The sequence below is a fragment of the Citrus sinensis genome, chromosome 6 (genome assembly GCF_022201045.2).
Source record: "Citrus sinensis cultivar Valencia sweet orange chromosome 6, DVS_A1.0, whole genome shotgun sequence".
NCBI lineage: Eukaryota > Viridiplantae > Streptophyta > Magnoliopsida > Sapindales > Rutaceae > Citrus > Citrus sinensis.
Window position 1 is genome coordinate 21173448 of NC_068561.1, and position 24624 is coordinate 21198071.

Genomic DNA, 24624 nt, shown 5'->3' on the forward strand with positions numbered 1-24624 from the left:
TGCTTTGTCGATGTGGGATTCACCAAGGGTGTTACATACACCCCCCTTAGAGACTCAGCATCCTCGCTGAGGTTGCCCTATCATCGCTCAATAGGACACGTAGAGCCGCTCCGATATCACATGTCATGACCCAACCCAAACTCTACAAGATATTGCCCGCTTTGGGCCTTAACAAGACATACACGGTTTTGTTCCTAGGGCGCCCATACATCCCAAAATGCGTCTTATAAATTAAGGTGTGAATCACCTCTTATAAACGTCCTGACACGACTTAAGAGTGATTTCTAATTCCGAAGTATAAGAGTGTCTTGTTGTATTATAACTCGGTGAATCCGAAGTCGATCCACAGAGAAAAGATTTAATTTGTTTATTTTATTTTATCTAAAAATTAAAAATAAAATTTAAATATAAACAACTTAATTTAAATAAAACTATGAAATTGAATTAATTAGGGCTGTGGATCCATTATTAGTAGTAAATAAAACTTAATAAATTCTTTTTGCTATTTTTTTTAGATTTATTGCCCAAAAGATTAATTATATAAATTATTATTATTTTCCCTTTAATTTTATGATGGATTAAGTATTTATTGTGCCAAAATTTAATTTGTCTACAATAAGTCAAAATACCATTTTACCATACCTTATATTAAGATATTAAGAATTTATTGTGCCAAACTCCCTTAGTTGTCTACAATAAATCAAAATTTCAAAATATAAATATGTATAAAATTAAATAGAAAATAATTTAATTTATAAAATTAAAAATAAAATTTGATTAAATCATATTTATTTCTTAAGAGTTTCACCTTCCCCTAACTATGACTATTTAGCTAAACATTTTTTAAATAAAGGAAATTATTAAAATTGAAAAACACATAATTAAAAATGGAATTTGAAAATTAAAATAAAACTAATTTTATTTATTGAAAATATATTATAAAGAGAAATGAGAAGAAGAATTTGGGGGGAAAGAAGAGAAGAGGTGTGAAGAGGTGTGTTCACCCCTCCTCTATTTATACTAATACATGGTAAATCCACACCACACAAATAAATAAATCTAATTATATCTTAGACTTACATTTGTCTCACTAATAAAACATAAAACTAACTTAATCCACTTAAAAACATCCAACACATTCCACTAACAATTGTCATACCTAACATGATAAAAACTTAAAAATTTACTGCAAAAGTCTTAGATCCTTTTTGACAAGGACATAATCATAGCTTCCGATACAGGTTAATTACTAAAAATCAGACTTGTAAGATAGAACATATGGTCTGTATCAGAGTGAGCAATAGGAGCACAATTGCAGCAACAGTTCCGGTGCCTCTCCAAAGGTTGCTGAAATAAACTCTTTTCAAGGTGGCTTTAGTATGGTTCCAAGGATTGTCATAGTGTGCTTTCAGATCCTTAACAATGCTGTAGTAATCGGAATCATTAAAATAGATTTGTGAGCAAAGGCTATTAAACATTTTCACCGCTCTAGCACTGTCGCCCAAATTGTTGGATATAACTCCTGCATCCACGAGCAAATCTACATCTTGCTCAGTGTCGACGAGAGAATCCATAAATTCAAAATAACTGCACACATGGGTTTCAAAAGGATAGTGACACTGCTCCAAGGCCATCACGTTTCGAATCAAAGCCTCAGTCTCGTCGAATACTTCAAAGCGTGGAATTTGCAGCTCATGTTGTTCTGGTTCAAGCCATGGGATTCCGATTAATGCACAGTACTTCTTTTTTTCAATACCTAGGTCAAGGAAGCATTGATCTCCTTCCTTACGCTTAAACTTCACTCCTGACTCGTGCAATTTGAGTGCGCAAGGTAGATCTTTAATAAATCCTCTTGATTGCTCTGATCCTGCCCGATAATTCTTTGTCATGATATATCTTCTTAAATCAGTGAAATGTTTGAAATCCGCCTTGTTAGGCACTCCACTTAGCTCCCCGTCATTGATGAATGAATAAGAAAGTAAAAGGAAGGAAGCAGGATAGTCTTCTCCGTTAGATCTGGAGTTAAGGTTGGGGAAAGCTATCGTATATAGATCCTCAAGGACAAAGTATGGAAGCTGATTTTCGAGTAATTGTAAGTCCAACCAAACATTACTTCTTACATTTGTTTTCTCCACCAAAAAATCACATACATCGCGATAGTAAACTCTCAAAAAGAACTCAATGATAAAGACAGCATCATATAGAATCATTGTTATAAACTCAAGTGTTCGAAGCTTACAGGTTTCGTCATAACAGTTGCGGATCCTTTGTTCGTGTTTTTCAAGGAAGTCTACAATTTCATCCCATGTCTCCTTTCTGATTCGTTTGGCGAATTCTCTTTTGTATCTTATTTTCTGCTTTTCCATGCCTGCTAACTCTGCTTTCCCATGATGAAGAGGGCCTATTGAAATCATCTTAGGAGTGTAGGCTTCTTCGTTTACTTTGCGGATCTCGTTAGAAACCCTGTAAATACAACACTCTGCCTGAGGCTCCAAGTTCTCCTCAATGTCAATCAGCAACTCTTTGCGCTCTTCAATGGAACCGATATTTATTGATGAATTCTTTGGCATCTCCAAGTTCCAAGTCCGAACTCCTAAACGATAACAAAGAAAAAGAAAGATCACTAATCATATAATTGAATAAATATATAGATCATTTTCTGGGGCAGAACGTTGTAAATAAATATTATAATGTCATGAAATGATAACGATTTTTCAATGTTAAAAGTTTTCTACAGCTTTGTGAAACAAACTTTTACAATTCGGGAATATAAACAGAGAGAGGCGGAGTACATAGTTAATTAACAAATTAAATAAAATGAGAGAGTGAGTGGGGAGTAAAATGATAGAAAGATAGTGCATAGATAAACAAATTCAATAAAATGATACAAGTACATGTGGAGCGAACCTGAATATGTTGGTCGACCGATAGAAAATAGTGATAAGGTTGTGGAGTGCTGCAGAACCGACGTCACAGATCTTCCTTCTCACTCGAATAGACAGTATGTCTTCACGCTTACGATGATGCATCTCCTTCGCTTCATCCCACTAATGTATTTATAGTGCATGATAGTTTACTTTCTCTTCTGCTTTTCGATGTACATTTCTCGATTAACAATGGCAATTTGAATGATTAAACAAAGACTAGCCAATGCCAATCTCAATCAAGTGGTCATATACATTAACAAAGACAATTTGAATCATTAAACAAAGACTAATAAATGTCAATATCAATGAAGTGGTTATTTGTATATATGCTAACAAAGACAATTTGAGTGATTAAACAAAGATTAAGGAATTTTGAAAGATTAAACAAAGACAAATGAATGCTAATGTCAATGAGCTATATATATATATATAATTTCCCCGTTTGTCAAATTTTTAACGTTAAAATATTAACGGCAAAATAAAAAATTTAAGGGCTATTCTGTCTTTCCAAATCTTAATCAAATGCTTTCAATAAAAGAAAAACTTTTGTCACATTTAGCACCAAGTAGTCAACATAAACTGAATTAAAAATACTTTTAAAAAAAATTAAAAATACTTTAAACTTCGATTTTTTTTTTTTTTTACCTCTCCTCTCTTGCTTTCTTTCTGTTCTCTTCCTCTTTCATTATTTTCTAACCCACTTGAATCACCACGGTCCATGGATGGTGAAGACCACTACGCGAGCCACATTAGGTCCAGAAATATCAACCACGCTAGGCGTCCCCATGCCATAGTTTGTCAAATTAATCGTCGTAATAAAAATGGAGTCTGAAAAAATAAGAATCCAATTTCTAGTTAGGAGCCATTCTTACTTAATTGGTAGGGCCATAATCTCTCAAATGCATCCAATTTTCCTGCATCACATCAAACATTGTTTCCTCCTTTCATCGACGATGGAATGGCGATGACTGGTCAACAACTACGATGTATTCTATTGCTAGGGTTTCAGACTACAGAACTGAGAACATAAGGTTGGCGGGAGGGGGCGGTGGGGGCACTGTTAATGGAAAAATGGATAAAATCAATTTAAAGATTTACTAGAATATTTAACTTAAAATTTTAACATAAATTTTAAGTTACTGATTTCAAGCAATTAAATGGTAAATATTGAAAGTTAAAGCATTATTTAACGATGGTTATTCATCTACCATTGGCGTGTTTAGGGAGAATGACCCTTAGGTGGTTTTTAGTTAGAAGAAGAAGAAAGGGGAGAAAAAAAATAATTTGAATTCCTTTCTCATTTCTATTATTTGGTTGGTCATAATATATAAAAAATTAATTTTCATTAGAATTTAATATCTACCCTAATGTAGAATCTAGATTTCAAACCAAAAGGTGATGACTTCAAATTACTCTTCTATTGAAAACCAAAAATTTCAAAATTACCCCTTTAATCTCTCATTAACTTCTTTAATGTTATCAAATAATTGTTATTTGTGATTTTATTTCATCAATTCAATGCTGTAGATAATTAATTTTATATTAATAGAAGTTAAAGTAATGATTTAAACAATTTAATAAAACCACTTTATTTACTTAATTAATTTGAAAAAATAAAAATAAAAATTTAATAGTTAGAGAATCTCCAAAAGACTCTTCAAATAAAATTATACTTCTTATTTGAAATGTTAAACACTCCAAAAGACACGTTAATTTAGATTCTTCAAATAAGATTTGTTTCTCACTTTTCAATATTGTTAAGTGAGTTTCTCCCTCTTCTATTAATATTTTATTATTATTTATTGAAAAGATAAGACTAGAATAATTATTATTTATATTTCCTTTAAAAAACATAATGGCAATTCAATTTGATAATGGGAAAAATTTGATTAAAATAATATTAACTTATTCTTATTTGATGAGTCTTTTGGAGGGGATTGTATTTTTCTATATATTTATTTGTCACATCAGCAAACAAATTGAAATTTAAAGAGTCTTTTAAATATGCTCTTATAAGAATTCTACCGCCAACACTAGAACATCAAATGTCACTACTTATACCATTAAACTCATTGACCATCGAGTGATGTCATTATGTAGTCATAGAGATAAAAAAAAATGGACATATTTTGTTCAAATCGGTTAAAAAGAGAAGTTTGAAAATTTTTTAACTTTCACAAATTCGAAAAAAATATCAAATACTTCGCTCAAATAAGTTGCTCTGATCTAGAGATCATCAATTTCTAATCATTTTCATATAATTTACAAGTTGAAATGAGATGGTACAACAATGGTCAACAGCTCTGATGGTTGAGGTAGCAGCTCCGTTTCCTTTTCGGTTTTTTAAATAAAATTTTTAAATTATTATATATAATTAAGAAATTAATTAATTATATTATAATTTATTTAGAAACATATTAAATTAAATTACTAATAAAATAAAATTATGTTAATAAAAATTTAAATATAATTTAATTATAGAATAATTTTTATTAGTTATTTTTATGGATATCGATCGTTTTCTTAAAAAGCACTAATTTTCAATAATTTCACTTCACACGACATTTTGTTTTCCAAAAAGATGTGATAAAAAAAATAAAAACAATAACAATGCTTATTTCCGGAAATCAAAGTGATTTCGTTTTGAGTTCAAATTCAAATGCCAGAAAAGACCCTGCAAGTGGAAATGGTTGAACGTATTTCCCGGAAAATACATAACCTTATTTATAGTATTACAAGACCAAGTAGTTCAAGCGTGGAAGCAAAAGTACATACTAGTATTAAAAAGCACACCTTCTAATTATACAAATTGGAAATCACGCAAATGCAGATATGATCGACCATATGGCTTGTATAAGATTGAAAACAAGCAGCAGAAGCGCAGCAACAGTCCCAGTTCCTTTCCAAAGATTGCTGAAGTAAGTCCTTTTAAGGGTTGCCTTTGCGTGGTTCCAAGAGTTGTCATAGTGACGTTTCAGACCCCTGATATTTCCAGCGTAACCGGAGTCACTTGCACTAATTTCTAGGCAAAGGTCATTAAACATCTTCGCTATTCTAGCACTTTCGCCCAGAGAATTGGATATAATTCTCGCTTCAGCAAGCTTATTTACATCTTCATCTGTGTCGATAAGCATATCCATAAAATCAACGTAATTGCATACAATTGTTTCCCGTGGATAGTGACACTGATCCAAGGCCATCAAGTTTCGCATCAAGCTTTCCGTGCAGTCATCTACTTCAATGCGTGGAATTTGCAGCTCAGCTACTTTCAAGCACGGGATCCCTAACCATTTTCTCTCTTTAAAGTTTATGTCAAGCAAGCTTGCTTCTTCAATAATACCCTTAAACTGCACTCCTGACCCTTGCAGTTTGGCTGCAGAAGCTAAATCTCTCTGCACTGCTGACCCTTGCAGTTTGGCTGCACAAGGTAAATCTCTCTTCTCTTCTTCCGGTACTGGGGACTTTTTTGGGTACTTCCTCGTCTTAAAATATCTGCTCAAATGAGTGAAGTGTAATATACCTTCCGCTTTGACATTTATTTCTTCACCGACCTTACAATGTCCAAAGAACTTACGAGAAAGTGAAATGAAGGAACGATCGTCGTTTTTGGGGTCAAGATGGGGGGGGGGGGGGGGCGCTAATTTATGTAATCCATCAAGGACGAAGAACGGAAGCTGGTTTTCGAGTAATTGCAAGTCCAACCAGACAGCGTTTTTCAGGCATGTTCTATCTAATAGAAAATCATAACTTCTCTCTTCATCAGAACATTTAAAGAAGAGTTCAATGATAAACACAGCATCATATAGAATCATGGTTATGAACTCAGGTTTTTCGAGCTTAGAGTTTTCTTCATAACTATTACGGATTCTTTTTTCGTTTTCCTCTATGAAGTTTGCAAGTTGTTGCCATTTCTCCGGTCTAATTCTTTAATCAAATTCTATTATATATCTTATTTTCTGCTTCTCCATATCAGCAAATTCGTCTTTACCATGATGCAGTGGACCTATTGGTATTACCAGTGGAGTGTAGGCTTCTTTATTCTTTTTGCGGAGAGCTCTAGGGACCCTATAAATGCAACACTCTGCTTGGGGCTCTAAGTTCTCACCGACGTGAATTATCAACTCTTTTCGTTCTCCAACCAAATCAATTGATATTGACTTGTTCTTTTCTGTCTCAAAGTCCTAAATATAACAAATTTAACATCGGTTATTTATAATAAAAATAATTCGGGAGATTAAAGCTAAAATTAAAGCTGGTGTGTATGTATATGTTTTTATATGAATGATACTAAAATTTATTTGAGAGAGAGAGCAAAGAATTACAAGATCGTTTACATAAATTGATAGTTTGGAAGACCCAAGGGTCCGCAAGCAAATAATTCCTTATAGAAATAGGTGTCTTATGCCACCAGACAAAATCATTGAAAGACCCAAGATGATATTTATAGTTAATTTGATTTTAAAAAAAATTAATGGAGTTATGGAAGGCTTGGTTTAAGATGGATAGTAGTAACTTTTTGTTAAAATAATGCTTTAAGCATTTTTAGAAGAAATAATAGTATTTCATTTTATTTTAGTTGTTACAAGATGTGAAAATAATGTCATGATATTTTAAAAATTTTATTTAGTAAAAATAATAATATTATTGAGTTGTTAAAATTTAGGGGATACCAAATTTTGAAAGTGTATTGATTATACATATATATTTATACTAAAAAATATGAATATTGCTTCTCATTTTTTTGAGAGCTAAGAAGCTAAAATACTTTTACAATCAAAATTGTATTGATAAAGAGTTCAATGACAAAGACAGCATCATATTATAAACTAAAGTTTTTGGAGCTTCGACGTCTCTTCATTACAATTGCGCATATATTGTTCGTGATTTTGTATCTCAGGAGTGATATATATATATATATATGTAGGCTGAGTGAAATTACCATACGAGTGGGAGCACGGATAACTTGAGAAACCCATCCGCTACTGGAATCCTCAGATGATCTACCTAGCGGCTCCAAGTTTTCCTCCTTGCCAATTAGCGGCTCCTTGAGTTCTTCGATGAAACCAAATGTTGAGTTTTCCCTTTCCATTTTGAAAAGTTGTTTCAAGTCCTATGTAAGTAGTAACAAACAGATGGAATCAACCCTCAACAGAAAACATTGCATACTGCCACTAAACTTAACATTGATAAACCATGTGAGTACGCTTCCATAAACAATTCTAGAATTACGACTCAATACGAAAAACATGTGCAAGCAGTTAATTACAAATTTGCAGTGATTGAAATTTGAACACCAGGAGGCTACCTGAATAATCTGCTGGACGGAGTCGGAAGCAAATACTGATGCGGTTGAGAGCACCGGACTTACATATCGATGTTATTTAATTATTTCACTTCTCTCTTTTGTGTTTTGACGATGTCTCTTCTCTTGCAGTTGCGCTACTTATAGGCGAAGCCTATATGTAATACATCGCAGTCAACGGCAATTAGTGAAGAGTCAATGCAATGTTAACAGCTGTAAAAGATTCCAAATCATGGACTATATTAGTTAAGAAAATTAAGTCTTCATCCCACAATTAACGACAACCCGAGGGGAGCAATGGGTCAGGTGAGGAGCAATTAATGCAAGAGGTGTCGGGCTATAGAGGGCCAGTGGCAAAAGGCAATGAACACAAAAAAGTAGCTGCGGATGGAACAGTCCCTCGGGTTGTGGTCACCAGAGCGGGAACTAAGGGCGGGAAGGGAGAAGGGAGGGAAACAAATCTACAAGGAGAAAAACTTGAAAAAGCAAAATCTCCAGCAAAGCAAAACGCGGGAGATTTCAAGTGGGGAGAGAATGGGGTTATAATGGGTATGGGCCACCAACATAAACCATATGAGATTTTAGCCCAAGTTGAATCGGAAGTTGGGGAAATAGATAATGGATCGAGAACGGAGGAAACAAAGCCGAAGAAAAAGAAGTGAAAGTGCCAAGCCCGAAAAGAAGCCACAATGGCGATAAGTGAGGGACTCGTCAAACTGAAACGACCGTGTAGTGGTATGGAGTGGGAAAGCCCAAAAACAAAGAAATGCGAAATGATTAGCCCATCTAAAGCATATCACTCACCTCAATGCCCAGGGAGCAAAAGCATAGCTTCAAAACTGACTTTCGAAAATGAGCAGAGGGAAGCTAGGGAGGAGATGCACGACGGGGCAAATGAGATATCTCGCACCCACCGCCGACAGCCATGAAACTTTTAAGCTGGAATGTTCGGGGCCGTGGGAAGGACCAAACATTCCGTGAAGCCCAGCATCTTTTGCAGGAGCATAAGCCGAAAATTTGTTTTCTTAGTGAAACAAAGATGACGGTGAAGCAAATGCGAGAGAAAGCTAGTAGATTAAAATTTCAAAACTGTTTTGCAGTCAGTATAGAGGGAATGGGAGGTGGTTTGCCCTTGTTGTGGGGCTCGGAGATAACAGTGGAAATTAAATCCTACAGTAATCATCATGTGGATGCAGTCATTCACAGTGACAATGGCAGTTACTGGAGATGTACGAGCGTGTATGGCCATTCGGAATCAGATCAAAAAAAGGCATACGTGGGAGTTATTAAGAAGGTTAGCTGCGTTATCCTCTTTGCCTTGTTTGTGTTTTGGTGATTTCAATGAGGTGCTAGACTTAAATGAAAAATCGGGGGGGGGGGGGGGGGGGGGGTGGAATAGGAGAGCGAATTTGGTGAATGATTTCAGGGAAGCTATCAGGGATAGTGATTTAATAGACTTAGGAAGCACAGGGTATCCATTCACATGGTCTAATAGGAGATTCGGGCCAAACTTTATCAAAGAGAGACTTGATAGATTTTTGTGTAACATTAAATGGAGGAGCTATTTTATAAAGAAGACAGCCATGAATTTAATTTCGTGGAGCTCCGATCACAACCTAATCGTGATGGATGTCGTAGAGAGGGAGGAAGGCAGAAGATAAATAAAGCGAACTTTTCCCAAAGTACATTATGAAGACATGTGGAGCTTATATAAGAAGTGTAAAGAAATTGTTAAGCATGAGTGGTTGGAAATATGCTGTTGGGAGAATGGGAATCCAATTGAAAATAAATTACTTAATTTTTATGGAACCAGGAATAAAAATAAATAGATAAATAATAACAATACATAAATAAATAAATAAAAATAAATCATAAGAAGACAAACATTGTTTAGTCCAATCCTCCTTAAACCCATGAAAAAATGAGGATAACTAATCCTATAATTGTAGGACTAAATTTGAATTTAGTCCACTTAATCCAATCCAAGTGTGTTTGCCAAACATGGGATTAGATATGTTATCCAAACAATTAGTCTAATCCCACACACTGTCCTACTCCCAAACATGACCTAAGACTCTTGAAAATATCTCGGTAACTGGAAGCACGTAAACAAATGTGCTCGCCGTGTTTGTTAAACAAGTTTGCATTTAATTAGCAGCGTCGCCCATTTTAGTGGGATATAATTGCTGCTTCAACAGGCAAATTAAATTTAAATCTTCTTCAGTCTCTCTAAGCAAATCTATTAGCCGAATATAATTGCTTACACAGGGTTCCAGTGGATAGCGACACTGCTCCAAGGCCATCGGGTTTCGCATCCAGCATTCCTTGCTGTCCTGTAATAGAGCACTTTGAATTCGCAACTGATGCTTCAACAACTTTCAAGCAGTACGGGATCCATATTAGCTTTTTTACGAATCCTGTCTATGGCAAGTAAGCATCCTCCTTCATTGAACTTCACTCCTGCCCTTGCGGTAATTGACCGCTCGACGTAATTAAACCCACGAAATATTTTGCTGATTGTGGTTATTGGAACCTGTTCGAAGCTTATACAAGATCATTATTGTTAAAAACTCATGTTCTTTAAGCTTACACCTCTCCGCATTACAGTTTCGGATAAGTTGTCCTATGAAGTTATACTACTTCTTGCTATTTTTGTGAAAGAGGACAAGTCGTCTATTAAAAACGACATAACATCCGCGTATCATGCACACGTCCGACATTACATCTAGAAGTTCTAAACCAACGACAACAGTACAGTCTTTTAATACATGTTTGGTATGACTTATTTAATGACTATAAGCACTTGTTTAATCCCATAAACTCTTATTATAATTTTTGTTATTATTTAATTATTTTTTTAATAGAGTTTTGAAACTTAAATAAGTTATTTTACCTATATTAGTAAAAACTTAAATTTTGAGTTTTTAAGAGTAGATGTTGAAAAATTATTTTTAAATGTTAAAATATCTAAAATATTATCTACTTAATTAACAATCTTATTTTATATTTTAATAACAAAACTTTAAAAAGTTTGCCTATTAAAGTAATTTCATAAATTTTTAACAAAAACTATTATTGACAACTAAACAACTAAATTTTTTTAGATAAAATCTCTACTTGTAAAAACTCTATTAATAAAAACTCTACTTAAATAAGTCTTACTTAAAAAATTGTACTAAATGGAGCTTTACACCGGAGTAGAAATTAGACATTTAGACGTGGCGATTAAAAGTTTGAAAGCGCCATAAACCACTGCTAAACTATTTCTGTTGGCGCCAAAGAAAACGATCTCTAAATCCTTCTTCTTGGATTACAATTTCACAGTCACAGACATGAGTCATGGGCAAAGTCTCCAAAGTTGCACCAACATGAGTGTAGCATCTGAAAACATGGAGTTTTGTTGTGGGATCGATAGCTAGTCATGTGCAAAGCAAACAAGGATTTAGAGATGATGCACGGAAGTTGTTTGTGGAAATTCCTCGATTTGATTTGACGCAGTGGAATGTTAGGAAATTGTTGGGTGAAGCAGGACCGCAGCTAAAATGAAATTGGAAATAAATAAGAAAATAAGCACAATAGAGGACACCAGAAATTACGTGGTTCGGCTTTTAGCCTACGTCCACGGGCGAAGACAGAAGGAAATATTTTACCAGTGAAAAGGAGTTACAAGTATTGTAGTATTTTAGCTCACTTCCCAAAACCCCAATACACCCCAAACTCTCAAATCACTATAACAAGAGCTTATAATTTTAAGCTCTCTAAACTCTCTCTCAAAATGCCTTTCACAAAATTTTGGATGCACAAATAGAAATGGGAGCTCTCCCCTTTTATAGCCAAAATTGGCTATTAAAATAAATTTTTTTTTTCTCACCGCCATTGAATGTCAAAGTTTCTTCTCTTTCCTTCTTCAAGAAATGCTGCTGCTGCTACCAACTTTCTTCTTCTTTGAACATTTACAGCTTCTAGATTACAACTCCTCATTCTCCATTCTTCTTTTGTTTTCTTTTCCAACTAAAGATGGTGTTGACCATCTAGATAGCCCATTTTTTGACATTTCTCCCACTTGGAGATTAGATTGAGAATCAGTCAATCTCCACACCATCCTTTCTGTTTCGCCATAATCATGTTGCCTACGTTGCTGCTAGGCCACAAGAGGATCTACTCCAGATAAACTTGTCAGCATTTATTGGCTTGGTCAAAACATCTGCTAGGTTCTCCTTCGTATGGATTTTCTGCAAATCCACACTTCCATCTTCCACTACTTCTCAAACGAAGTGATACTGAACTCCTATGTGCTTTGTCCTGGAATGAAAGGCTGGATTCCTTGCAATGTGCAAGGCACTCTGACTGTCACAAAACACAGGAATTTTCTATTGTTTGTGCCCGAGCTCCTCCAATAATCTTTGTATCCAAATAGCTTCCTTGCAAGCTTGTGTAGCTGCCATGTATTCTGCTTCTGTTGTAGATAATGCCACAACGGTCTGCAGTTTCGAAACCCAGCTTACAGCTGCTCCCGCAAGTGCAAACATATAACCAGTAGTGGATTTCCTTTTATCAAGGTCTCCTGCAAAATCTGAATCCACATAGCCCCTGACAGTAAACTCTGATCCTCCATAACATAATGCAACATCTGAGGTTCCTCTGATGTATCTCAGAATCATCTTCACAGCTATCCAATGCTCTCCGCCAGGATTCGCCATGTATCGACTGACTGCTCCCACTGCTTGTGCAATGTCCGGTCTTGTACATATCATAGCGAACATTAAACTTCCCACTGCTGATGCATACGGTACTCGAGACATCTCATTCCTCTCTGCTTCATTGCTAGGACACATACTTGAGGATAATTTGAAATTAACAGGAAGTGGGGTAGAAATTGACTTACAATCTTGCATGTTGAAGCGCCGCAAGATTTTCTTCAAGTAATTCTTCTGTGAAAGCCAAATCTTCCTGTTATTTTTGTCTCGGTGAATTTGCATCCCTAGAATCTTGTTTGCTGGTCCCAAGTCCTTCATTTCAAACTCCCTAGCCAACTGTGCCTTCAATTCTTGGATTCGATCTTTGTTGGGACCTGCTACCAATATGTCATCCACATACAACAGCAAAATAATGAAATCATTATCTTCAAACCTCTTGTAATATGCACAATGGTCTGAACTGAGTCTGTTGTATCCAAGGCTTATGATGAAGGAATCAAATCTCTTATACCAACACCTCGGCGCCTGTTTGAGACCGTATAGAGATTTGTTCAACCTGCAAACCAAGTTTTCCTTTCCTGTTTCTACAAAACCTTCTGGTTGGAGCATATATATTTCTTCTTCAAGTTCTCCATGAAGAAATGCAGTTTTCACATCCAACTGCTCAAGATGTAAGTCAAATGTAGCACACATCGCCAAGACTACTCTAACTGTTGTGAGTCGAACCACCGGAAAAAATATCTCGTTGAAGTCAATACCTTCTTTCTGAGCATATCCTTTCACCACCAATCTCGCACGATACCGCTCCACTTGATCATTGCCATCACGTTTGATCTTGTAGACCCATTTGTTTCCAATGGCTTTTCTTCCGTGTGGTAGTGGTACAAGTTCTCATGTCTTGTTCTTGTGTAGAGTTTCAATTTCTTCCTGCATTGCTGTCATCCACAAAGCAATATCTGAGCTTTCTAAAGCTTCATGGAAAGTTGAAGGCTCTCCATCCTCTGTTAGAAGACAGTATGCAACGTTGATCTCTGTGACATACTCCGAGTGCCACGTCGGCGGTCGTCTCTCACGAGTTGACCGACGAACTTCTGGAGCCTCAGACTCGACTGGTTCTTGTTCCTCGTGCTCTGATGCTGCTTCAGAAGAATCTGAATTTTCTGGATTATTTTCAACATATACTGGCACAGTCTCTGACTTTTCTTTTGTAGTGTCATCATCCTTATCTTTTCTTTGCAGTTGATCTTCTACAAAAATAACATCTCTGCTGATGACGATCTTGTGGGCAGTGGGGTCCCACAGACGATACCCCTTTACTCCATCAGCATACCCCAAAAAGATACATCTTCTAGATTTTGCATCCAGCTTTGTTCTTTCTTGGGCATTGTACATCACGTACACAGGACATCCAAATGCATGTAGGTAGGAATAATCAGCTGGCTTTCCAGTCCACATCTCCATCGCTGTCTTCAGCCCAATAGCTGTAGATGCGCAGAATGAATTGGGTAGACCAGCAGTCCTCAACATAGCTCTTATTCTTTCTGTAAGAGTTCTATTCATCCGCTCTACCACTCCGTTTTGTTGAGGAGTGTATGCTACCGTGAACTGCCTCTGAATACCTTCTTGCTTACAGAAAGCAAGAAACTCGCCGTCTGTATACTCTCCACCATTATCTGTCCTCAAGCACTTGATCTTTTTACCAGATTCAAGTTCCACCCGCGCTTTGTATTCTTTAAACACATGAAATACATCTGACTTTTTCTTAATTGGATACACCCAACATCTTCTGGAATAATCATCAATGAAAGTCACTATGTACTTTGCACCTCCCATAGATATATCCGGTGATTCCCAAACATCAGAATGAATCAAGTCTAGAATGCACTTACTTCTAGCAATAGATCTACTGAATTTTAATCTATGTTGCTTACTTGTAACACAATGCTCGCAAAATGGTAAACTTACCGATTTGAGCCCTGGAAGCAATTTTCGCTCAGAGAGAATCTTCAAACCTTGTTCTGACATGTGGCCAAGTTTGAGATGCCACATCATCGTTGATTCTTCTCCATTTGACGCGACACATGCATCAGCCTCCTGTAGTGTTTCTCCTTTAAGCATGAATAAATTAGCACCGATCTTTTCTGCATTCATCAATACAAGCGCGCCTTTAACGATCTTCATTATTTCATTCTCCACATGAGTTTTGTACCCATGACTATCCATTTGTCCCAAAGACAATAGATTTTTCTTCAGGCCATTGACATGTCGTACCTCTCCAATTGTGCGAATTGTACCATCAAACAATTTTATTTTGATAGTACCAATACCAGCGATCTCCAAGGCATGATCGTTACCAATATATACAGATCCTCCTGAGATAGGTTCATATGTGTGGAACCATTCTCTCCGAGAGGTCATGTGCTAGGTAGCTCCTGAGTCTATCAACCAGACATCAGACAGTCATTTTCTGCCTTCTGAAACAGTTGTTGCCTCGCTGTAAAGAATTTCGCCATCATCTGAGGTACTTGCTACACAACCCTGAGCATTTGATGACTCAGGTTCTTTGCCCTCTTTTCTCTTCTGGTTACTCCAATATTCTTTCTTGACGTGCCCTTTCTTGCCACATTTGTAGCATTTAACATTCTTCTTACTTCTGGATTTTGATCTACCCTGATTTTGACTCCCATTGGGGCCACGTTCCGTTGATTTCCCTCTCGTCACCGATAGCGCTTCTGCTTGCTGCGAACTTGCTTGTCTGTTTTTCTTGTTTTTCCGCCTGCTCTCCTCATTTAATACGGAGGCTGCAACATCGTCGAAAACTAGACGCTCCACTGGATTGTTGTTCGTCAGGTTGATGATGAGTTGATCATACGAATCTGGTAGACTTTGAAGTAGAAGTTCTGCACGTTCATTTTCCTCTATATTATGACCCAACATTGTGAGTTGTGAAAATAGAGTCTTCAATGTGTTGATGTGGTCGGTCACCATTGTAGATTCCGCCATTCGAAGAGTATAGAGTTTTCTCTTCAAGAAGATTTTGTTGTGTAGTGACTTGGCCTCATACAATTTTGTGAGAGTATCCCAAATTTCCTTCGCCATATTTTTCTCTGCCACACTGGATAATACTCCATCTGCAAGTGTCAAGTATAGATCAGAAATGGCGTTGCCGTCTACCTCGTTCCACTTGTCATCAGTTATCTCCATGGGCCTTTCTCCAATTGCTGCCAAGCAATTATTTTTCCTCAATACAGCTTTCATCTTCATTTTCCACAACGAAAAATTATTTCCGTTAAATTTCTCAATTTCATACTTTGCCGCCATTTTGTTGATAAATATTGCACACAAGCTAGTATACCACCTTAAATAGTTGTGAGTATGTGTGAGACTGCACACCAGGAAAGTTACTTTACTCACACCACTATTCCCTGCTTTGCACCGCAAAATTCTTAGATCGCTTCCACCGTTTCACGTGAATAGTACAGTATACGTGAATAGTATCGTATACGTGAATAGTACCGTATACGTGAATAGTATCGTATACGTGTATAATGCCGTATACGTGTACAGTTCCCCCTTACGTGAACAGTTCCTGACTCCAAAAATACAACCTGGCTCTGATACCACTGTTAGGAAATTGTTGGGTGAAGCAGGACCGCAGCTAAAATGAAATTGGAAATAAATAAGAAAATAAGCACAATAGAGGACACCAGAAATTACGTGGTTCGGCTTTTAGCCTACGTCCACGGGCGAAGACAGAAGGAAATATTTTACTAGTGAAAAAGAGTTACAAGTATTGTAGTATTTTAGCTCACTTCCCAAAACCCCAATATACCCCAAACTCTCAAATCACTATAACAAGAGCTTATAATTTTAAGCTCTCTAAACTCTCTCTCAAAATGCCTTTCACAAAATTTTGGATGCACAAATAGAAATGGGAGCTCTCCCCTTTTATAGCCAAAATTGGCTATTAAAATAAATAAAAAAATTTTCTCACCGCCATTGAATGTCAAAGTTTCTTCTCTTTCCTTCTTCAAGAAATGCTGCTGCTGCTACCAACTTTCTTCTTCTTTGAACATTTACAGCTTCTAGATTACGGCTCCTCATTCTCCATTCTTCTTTTGTTTTCTTTTCCAACTAAAGATGGTGTTGACCATCTAGATAGCCCATTTTTTGACATGGAAGACTCTGTAAAAGATCCTAGAACTTTTTTATGGATATCGATCGTTTTCTTAAAAAGCACCAATTTTCAATAATTTCACTTCACACGAGTTTTTATTTTCCAAACAGATGTGATAAAAGAATAAAAACAATAACAATGCTTATTTCCGGAAATCAAAGTGATTTCGTTTTGAGTTCAAATCCAAATGCCTGAAAAGACACTGCAAATGGAAATGGTTGAACGTATTTCCCGGAAAATACATAACCTTATTTATAGTATTACAAGACCAAGTAGTTCAAGCGTGAAAGCAAAAGTACATACCAGTATTAAAAAGCACACCTTCTAATTATACAAATTGGAAATCACGAAAATGCAGATATGATCGACCATATGGCTTGTATAAGATTGAAAACAAGAAGCAGAAGCGCAGCAACAGTCCCAGTTCCTTTCCAAAGATTGCTGAAGTAAACCCTTTTAAGGGTTGCCTTTGCGTTGTTCCAAGAGTTTTCATAGTGACGTTTCAGACCCCTGATATTTCCAGCGTAATTGGAGTCACTTAAACTAATTTCAAGGCAAAGGTCATTAAACATCTTCGCTATTCTAGCACTTTCACCCAGAAAATTGGATATAATTCTCGCTTCAGCAAGCTTATTTACATCTTCGTCTGTGTCGATAAGCATATCCATAAAATCAACGTAATTGCATACAATTGTTTCCCGTGGATAGTGACACTGCTCCAAGGCCATCAAGTTTTGCATCAAGCTTTCCGTGTAGATCTACTTCAATGCGTGGAATTTGCAGCTCAGCTACTTTCAAGCACGGGATCCCCAACCATTTTCTCTCTTCAAAGTTTATGTCAAGCAAGCATGCTCCTTCAATAATACCCCTAAGCTGCACTCCTGACCCTTGCAGTTTGGCTGCACAAGCTACATCTCTCAACTCTTCTCCTTGTTTTGGGAACTCTTTTGGGTACTTCTTTGTCTTAAAATATCTGCTCAAATGAGTGAAGTGTAATATGTCTTCCGCTTTGACATCTATTTTTTCACCGCGCTCACAATGTCCAAAGAACACACAAGAAAGTGAAATGAAGGAAGGATAGCCGTTATCGGGGTCGAGATTGGGGAAGGCTGATTTATATAATCCATCAAGGACGAAGAACGGAAGCTGGTTTTCGAGTAATTGCAAGTCCAACCAGACAGCGTCTGATAGGCATGTTCTATCTAGTAGAAAATCATCACTTCTCTCTGTAGGCCAATATCTCAAGAATAGTTCAATGATAAACACAGCATCATATAGAATCATGGTTATGAACTCAGGTTTTTTGAGCTCAGAGTTTTCTTCATAACTATTACGGATTCTTTTTTCGTTTTCCTCTATGAAGTTTACAAGTTGTTGCCATTTCTCCGGTCTAATCCTTTTATCAAATTCTATTATATATCTTATTTTCTGCTTCTCCATATCAGCAAATTTGTCATTACCATGATGCAGTGGACCTATTGATATTACCGTTGGAGTGTAGGCTTCTTTATTCATTTTGCGGAGCGCTCTAGGGACCCTATAAATGCAACACTCTGCTTGGGGCTCTAAGTTCTCATCGACGTGAATTATCAACTCTTTTCGCTCTCCAACCAAATCAATTGATATTGAATTGTTCTTTTCCGCCTCAAAGTCCTAAATATAACAAATTTAACATCGGTTATTTATAATAAAAATAATTTTCAGGAGATTAAAGCTAAAATTAAAGCTGGTGTGTATGTTTATGTTTTTATATGAATGATACTAAAATTTATTTGAGAGAGAGAGAGCAAAGAATTACAAGATCGTTTACATAAATTGATAGTTTGGCAGACCCAAGGGTCCTCAAGCAAATAATTCCTTACAGAAATAGGTGTCTCATACCACCAGACAAAATCATTAAAAAAACCAAGATGATATTTATAGTTAATTTGGTTATAAAAAAAAAATTGAATGGAGTTATGGAAGGCTTGGTTTAAGATGGATAGTAGTAGCTTTTTTGTTAAAATAATGCTTTAAGCATTTTTAGAAGAAATAATAGTATTTCATTTTAATTTAGTTGTTACAAGCTGTGAAAAAAATTTATCTCCTGATCTTTTAAAAATTTTATTTAGTAAAAATTAAAATATTATAGAGTTGTTAAAATTTAGGGGATACAAAATTTTGAAAGTGTATTGATTATACATATATATTTATACTAAACAATATGAATATTGCTTCTCATTTTTTTGAGAACTAAGAAGCTAAAATACTTTTACAATCAAAATTGTATTGATAAAGAGTTCAATGACAAAGACAGCATCATATTATAAACTCAAGTTTTTGGAACTTCGACGTCTCTTCATTACAATTGCGCATATATTGTTCGTGATTTTGTATGAAGGTCACAAATTTTCTGTCATATGATCTCATGAGTGATATATATATAGGCTGAGTGAAATTACCTTACGAGTGGGAGCACGGATAACTTGAGAAACCCATCCGCTACTGGAATCCTCAGATGATCTACCTAGCGGCTCCAAGTTTTCCTCCTTGCCAATTAGCGGCTCCTTGAGTTCTTCGATGGAACCAAATGTTGAGTCTTCCCCTTCCATTTTGAAAAGTTGTTTCAAGTCCTATGTAAGTAGTAACAAACAGATGGAATCAACCCTCAGCAGAAAACATTGCATACTGCTACTGAACTTAACATTGATAAACCATGTAAATACGTTATAAACAATTCTAGAATTACAACTCAATAAGAAAAACATGTGCAAGCAGTTAATTACAAATTTACAGTGATTGAAATTTGAACACCAGGAGGCCACCTGAATAATCTGCTGGACGGAGTCGGAAACAAATACTGATGCGGTTGAGAGCACCGGACTTGGATATCGATGTTATTTAATTATTTCACTTCTCTCTTTTGTGTTTTGACGATGTCTCTTCTCTTGCAGTTGCGCTACTTATAGGCGAAGCCTATATGTAATACATCGCAGTCAACGGCAATTAGTGAAGAGTCAATGCAATGTTAACAGCTGTAAAAGATTCCAAATCATGGACTATGTTAGTTAAGAAAATTAAGTCTTCATCCCGACAAGTAACGGTGACCCATATATTAATTTGCAGCTAGTATTGGCAAAGTAAAATAGATATTTATTATTTTTAAGTACAGTACTCCAAATTTTTCTGGTTTCACCGCACTTCATTTGAATACAGATTAGTTTCTAACCATGTATAGATGTAAGAAATTAGTGGCACAGGTGATTTATTGATAACATAGACCCGTAGGGATGATAAAATCCTCTATAAATTTGGGGTCCCATGGGACTCCACTCCAAATAAGACAAATTTTGAATAATTTTTAAAAATTGAGGTGGGGAATAAAAGAAAAATAATTCTAAAATTCTTAATGAGGTGGGATTTGATTTTGTACTCCCCACTCTACTCCCACCTCAATCACCATTATATATAAATATTTTTTAATTTTTATTTAATAATTGTTATTTTATCAATTACAATGTTAGTTGATAAATTTTCTTTTTATTTTCACTTGATATAAATGGACTATAACTAAAAAAAACCCTACAGTATAATTTCTATTCAACTCTAAAATATTATTATGCTTTCTTTTCTCTCTTAAGATTCTATTCTCTCCAAACATTTTTCAATTTTGATATCATTTTAAGATATTGTTTCAAATGAAGTTTTTTAAATAATTTAAATACTTTATAATATGATAATAATTTAATTTATTGAAACCATATATCTATATATATTATAGAATAAAAAAGGCAATGGAGTGGGGATGGGCATATCATTCTCCACATAAGGATTTTCCCTGCCCACCCCACTAAATTTATTGGAGAATGAGGTGGGGAATAGAGGTAAAATTTTTAATGGGGTGGGAAATGAGATAGGCCTCCCCACCCCCACCCCACCTCATTCCCATCTCTATTGACCCGCATTTATACATTTAAGAGGTCTAATAGAATAGTGATATAGATTCAAAGAGAAGTTTATTTTTTAATAAAACTTAACTTTTATGGGAAGTTAGTAATAATTATTGATACAGAAAATTAGGGTCATTTTTGTGCATATATAAAGCGGCATATTCTATCAATTAGGGTAACAGCCAACATCTTTTGCGTCACATTTAAAGAGTTCAAGAAAGAACCGCATTTTTCTTTTAAAGGACCCAAAATTTTACCTTTGGACATATTTGTTGATTGTGGAGAACTTATCAAGATTTATTGGCTTCGAAGCTGTGGGGCTGAGTATTTGGAAAAGGCACTCCAACACTCAAATTTGTGTTTACCTAAGGTCAAAGAAGAAGAAAAGAGAAGTTATAAATGTACTCCTTTTTGAATGGGTAGTATCATTGAAATGGCCAACAACCCCTTCTATCAGAGATAGACTTATATTTTTAGAAAATGTGTGACATGAAATTAGGGTTCTATTCTAAACCTTAAACTCCAAAGACAAGAGTTGCCTATTCAGATCTGTGTGGTTGGGTTTTGTTTTGGGGAATATGACATGTTTTGGTCTCCTTGGAAATAAGTCACCTAACTTTCGTAAGAATTCAAATCCTATTCTATGCATTTCCTTTCCTGGTCCTCCTAAACTTTGAAGAATCCATTGATATATGTCTTTAATGAAATTAAATGGCTAACATTTTATTTTTAATTAATTTTTACTAAATAGACATCTAAACTCACGTGTGACTCTTGTTAAATATATTTTTCATAAATTCTTTCCCTTTGAACACATATCCTGCGTATAAAATTATAGTAGCTAAAAATACAACAAACATTACAAAAAATACAGCAGCTGAAAATTCAAGATTACATTTACCTTTATTTTTCCCGAAACAGCACCTATAGAATCCAAAGAAACAGCAAACAGTAGCTGCAAACCCCCTTAAAAAAAAAAGAGCAGCAACTATAAACTCAGAAAAATAGCTAAACAGTAGCAAAACTGTAGCAATAGAATTATATGCCGAATAACAACAGTTAATAAAGTAGCAATACTAAGGGTGTGTTTGGGATTGAGGTGGTATAACTTTTAAGCTGCAGCTGCTGTAGAAAAAAAAGGCTATAATTATGAAACAAAAGTTAGTAATATGTAGTAAATATAAATTTTAAATAATAATTTTAATAAAATTATAAAAGATATAAATTTTTTTTCATGATACAAGTGAAAAAATATATTAACATAGCTTCCAAGGTATAGCAGTTAGTGTTTACCAAACACTTTAGTGCAGTAACTTAGAAGCTATAGCTGTCCAACCTTAATCCCAAACGCACCCTAAGTTAATTAATTGAATTGCAACTGAGAGTGAAAACAACAAGCACCGAATCCCCAACCCCCTCCCCCCCCCCCCCCTCCCCCCCCCCCCCCCCCCCACCAAAAAAAAAAGCAACCATAGGATAAATTTGAAATTAAGAAGCAAATTGTCAATCACTTTTCTCCAATTTGTCTCTTTTTTTTTAACAATTTGCTGAAAATAGGCGTCAAAGTATAAAGAGTTGATAAAGAAAGAATTTGTGGGAAAATATTTGATAAGAGTCACATGTGAGTTTGGATGTCTGTTTAGATAAAAATTAATTAAAACAAGATTTTAATCATTTAATTTTATTAAAAACACATGTCAATAGATTATTGAAGGTCTAAAAGAATTAGAGAGAAAATGCTTTGGGGAGGATTTGAATCCTTTCGTAAATGATTTAAAGCATTGGATTATTAAATGTATGCTATAATATGTGAGATTACATGATTTTTCCCGTATAATTATATTTATGCATAATTATATGATTTATTTTACATCTGTGGTATGGGAGCATGGTTGCGAAAATTCATGATTTTTTTAATTAAAATTATGTATTTACTCTGTCGTAATCATGTTTACTTCTGCTACTTGCGTAGCCGTAAGGAAAAACCGACTATATGGCCTTCACTTTTTTTTTCTTTTTTAATTTTTTTAACTGGAAGATCTTTTTGTTAAAACTTAGATTTTGCTTCTTTCTGAATTTAAATATGTGAATATAATATTAAAGAATTTAAACCTGTTCATTCCAAATATAAAAAAAGAAAATTAAATCTGTGTGAATGATATGAAAGAATTTAATCTGGGAGGGGCGGCCCTTAAACCGATCAGATATGATTATCTGACATCTGTTATGTACTACGCACTGCCGTGTTACCGCTATCTCTATTACTGAAAGTGCTGTTATTTTTTTTTTTATAAAAAAAGCCTGTTATTTCTATATATATATATATAACAAGCCGTCGCTTTAATCCCGTATATTATAGAGAAATATTTTAGGTGAGTGGGATTTATCATTTATTATTGTCTTATTGAGAAAAGGATGTTGTCAAATTCCACGTGAAAAACGGTGGTCCACGTAAACAAGGGAACAAAGACAGTCAACATTCCAGCTCCATCCTATTCTACTCCAATTTAATAATTTATAGATCCCTGTAAGACTGTCATTAAAACAGTAATATACGTGTTAAAAAAAAATCTTATTATAATCGTTTGTCATTATTTTCGCACAGGATTTCCGAAAAGATAATGTGAAACCGTGAATCAATGGACTCAAACACGAAATCGATGCCTGGGGTGGGTGGGTGTATCTAACATGAACTCGTCGTTTCTATAGAAAACCAATCCTCAGGCAACAGGAGTCATCCATTGTTTTCATATTTTAATTATTTTACGGCAAATAATGATAAACAAAGGGTAACAACATCTTTTTCTTTCATTTAGACTGTTATAATTTTGTAAATATGTAATTAGTGGTGCCTGTCATTTCAAAATTTCAACTTAAATAATGTTGCATTTATCAAGTCGATGGTGATATAAATATATTTAATTCACTTAAAACTAAAGGTGGTATTTTGTGTAATTGTGTCGCATTCATGTAGTGTCAAATTTAATTAAACACATACAGGATACGTTTAATAATTATGTCAAAAAATTCAAACACGAACATAATCTTCTTAATAAATAAGTGACACGACACGACACAATTATACGATTAAGACATTATTACTTGATTAACAACTCAATTACCAAGGGAAATACTATCATAATTCAACTTGAAAGAATAAAAATAAGGATAATATATGTATGATAATAAAGTGATAAACGACATATAAATTTAAACTAGTCCAAGATATAAAAACTTAATTACACATGCTAACAATCATAAAATTAAACCTTTGCAACACATTAATTAATTCTAAATTAAATATGATAAAACTTGACAAATTAATATTCGTGTCATAAATTAGTAATTGTGTCAAAGTGGTCCATCACAGATATGACCAGTTAGTTATCATATCATATAGTGTCAGCACATTTATTAATTGTGACAGTATTCGTCAAACATAAATATAAAAAAATCATATCCTATTTGTGTCATGTAATCGTGTCGTGCCACCTCTACTTGAAAGTTTAAGATATCAACGCAATAAATAAAATTTTAAAATATCAATCATACTCATGTGTAGTTGCTCTTAAACCATAACAATAAGAAATAG

General features: G+C 34.9%; 4 protein-coding genes across 5 annotated transcripts in view; all 4 read right to left on the reverse strand.

Annotated features, from left to right (window-relative positions):
• The window catches only part of LOC107175322 (putative UPF0481 protein At3g02645), a 114647-nt gene extending 106184 nt beyond the window's left edge, over positions 1 to 8463 (reverse strand). Inside the window, exons 1-2 of one of the 2 annotated variants that reach the window (XR_008055796.1) lie at positions 8233 to 8463; positions 7775 to 8037 (exon numbers count right to left, since the gene is read on the reverse strand). The gene's annotated coding sequence lies outside the window, so the exon portion shown is untranslated. Of the gene's footprint in view, positions 1 to 7774; positions 8038 to 8232 lie in introns of those variants that run through there. The other variant, XM_052443612.1, reaches the window with a different exon arrangement.
• Positions 978 to 4271, reverse strand: LOC112498564 (UPF0481 protein At3g47200-like). Its single transcript, XM_025099649.2, has 3 exons — positions 3573 to 4271; positions 2908 to 3085; positions 978 to 2593 (listed from the first exon to the last, which is right to left on the reverse strand). The coding sequence occupies exon 3, from the start codon at positions 2568 to 2570 to the stop codon at positions 1257 to 1259; it is 1314 nt and encodes a 437-aa protein (XP_024955417.1). The 5' UTR covers positions 2571 to 2593; positions 2908 to 3085; positions 3573 to 4271; the 3' UTR covers positions 978 to 1256.
• LOC127903127 (putative UPF0481 protein At3g02645) lies at positions 5744 to 6650 on the reverse strand. Its single transcript, XM_052443801.1, has 2 exons — positions 6597 to 6650; positions 5744 to 6478 (listed from the first exon to the last, which is right to left on the reverse strand). Exons 1-2 carry the CDS (start codon positions 6648 to 6650, stop codon positions 5744 to 5746), a joined length of 789 nt encoding a protein of 262 aa, XP_052299761.1.
• Positions 8464 to 17339: 8876 nt separating the features above from the next.
• LOC107177516 (uncharacterized) lies at positions 17340 to 20016 on the reverse strand. Its single transcript, XM_052443058.1, has 3 exons — positions 19908 to 20016; positions 19545 to 19715; positions 17340 to 18756 (listed from the first exon to the last, which is right to left on the reverse strand). The coding sequence occupies exons 2-3, from the start codon at positions 19692 to 19694 to the stop codon at positions 17776 to 17778; spliced, it is 1131 nt and encodes a 376-aa protein (XP_052299018.1). The 5' UTR covers positions 19695 to 19715; positions 19908 to 20016; the 3' UTR covers positions 17340 to 17775.
• Between the last annotated feature and the right edge of the window lie 4608 nt (positions 20017 to 24624).

Excerpts from the sequence above, each read along its gene's own strand:
- LOC112498564 (XM_025099649.2), bottom strand. The coding sequence starts at position 2,570 with ATGCCAAAGAATTCATCAATAAATATCGGTTCCATTGAAGAGCGCAAA.
- LOC127903127 (XM_052443801.1), bottom strand. The coding sequence starts at position 6,650 with ATGCCTGAAAAACGCTGTCTGGTTGGACTTGCAATTACTCGAAAACCA. Across the intron at positions 6,479-6,596 it reads TTACTCGAAAACCAGCTTCC|GTCGGTGAAGAAATAAATGT; the intron begins GTTCTTCGTCCT and ends GGACATTGTAAG.
- LOC107177516 (XM_052443058.1), bottom strand. The coding sequence starts at position 19,694 with ATGGAAGGGGAAGACTCAACATTTGGTTCCATCGAAGAACTCAAGGAG. Across the intron at positions 18,757-19,544 it reads TCCGTGCTCCCACTCGTAAG|GACTTTGAGGCGGAAAAGAA; the intron begins GTAATTTCACTC and ends TGTTATATTTAG.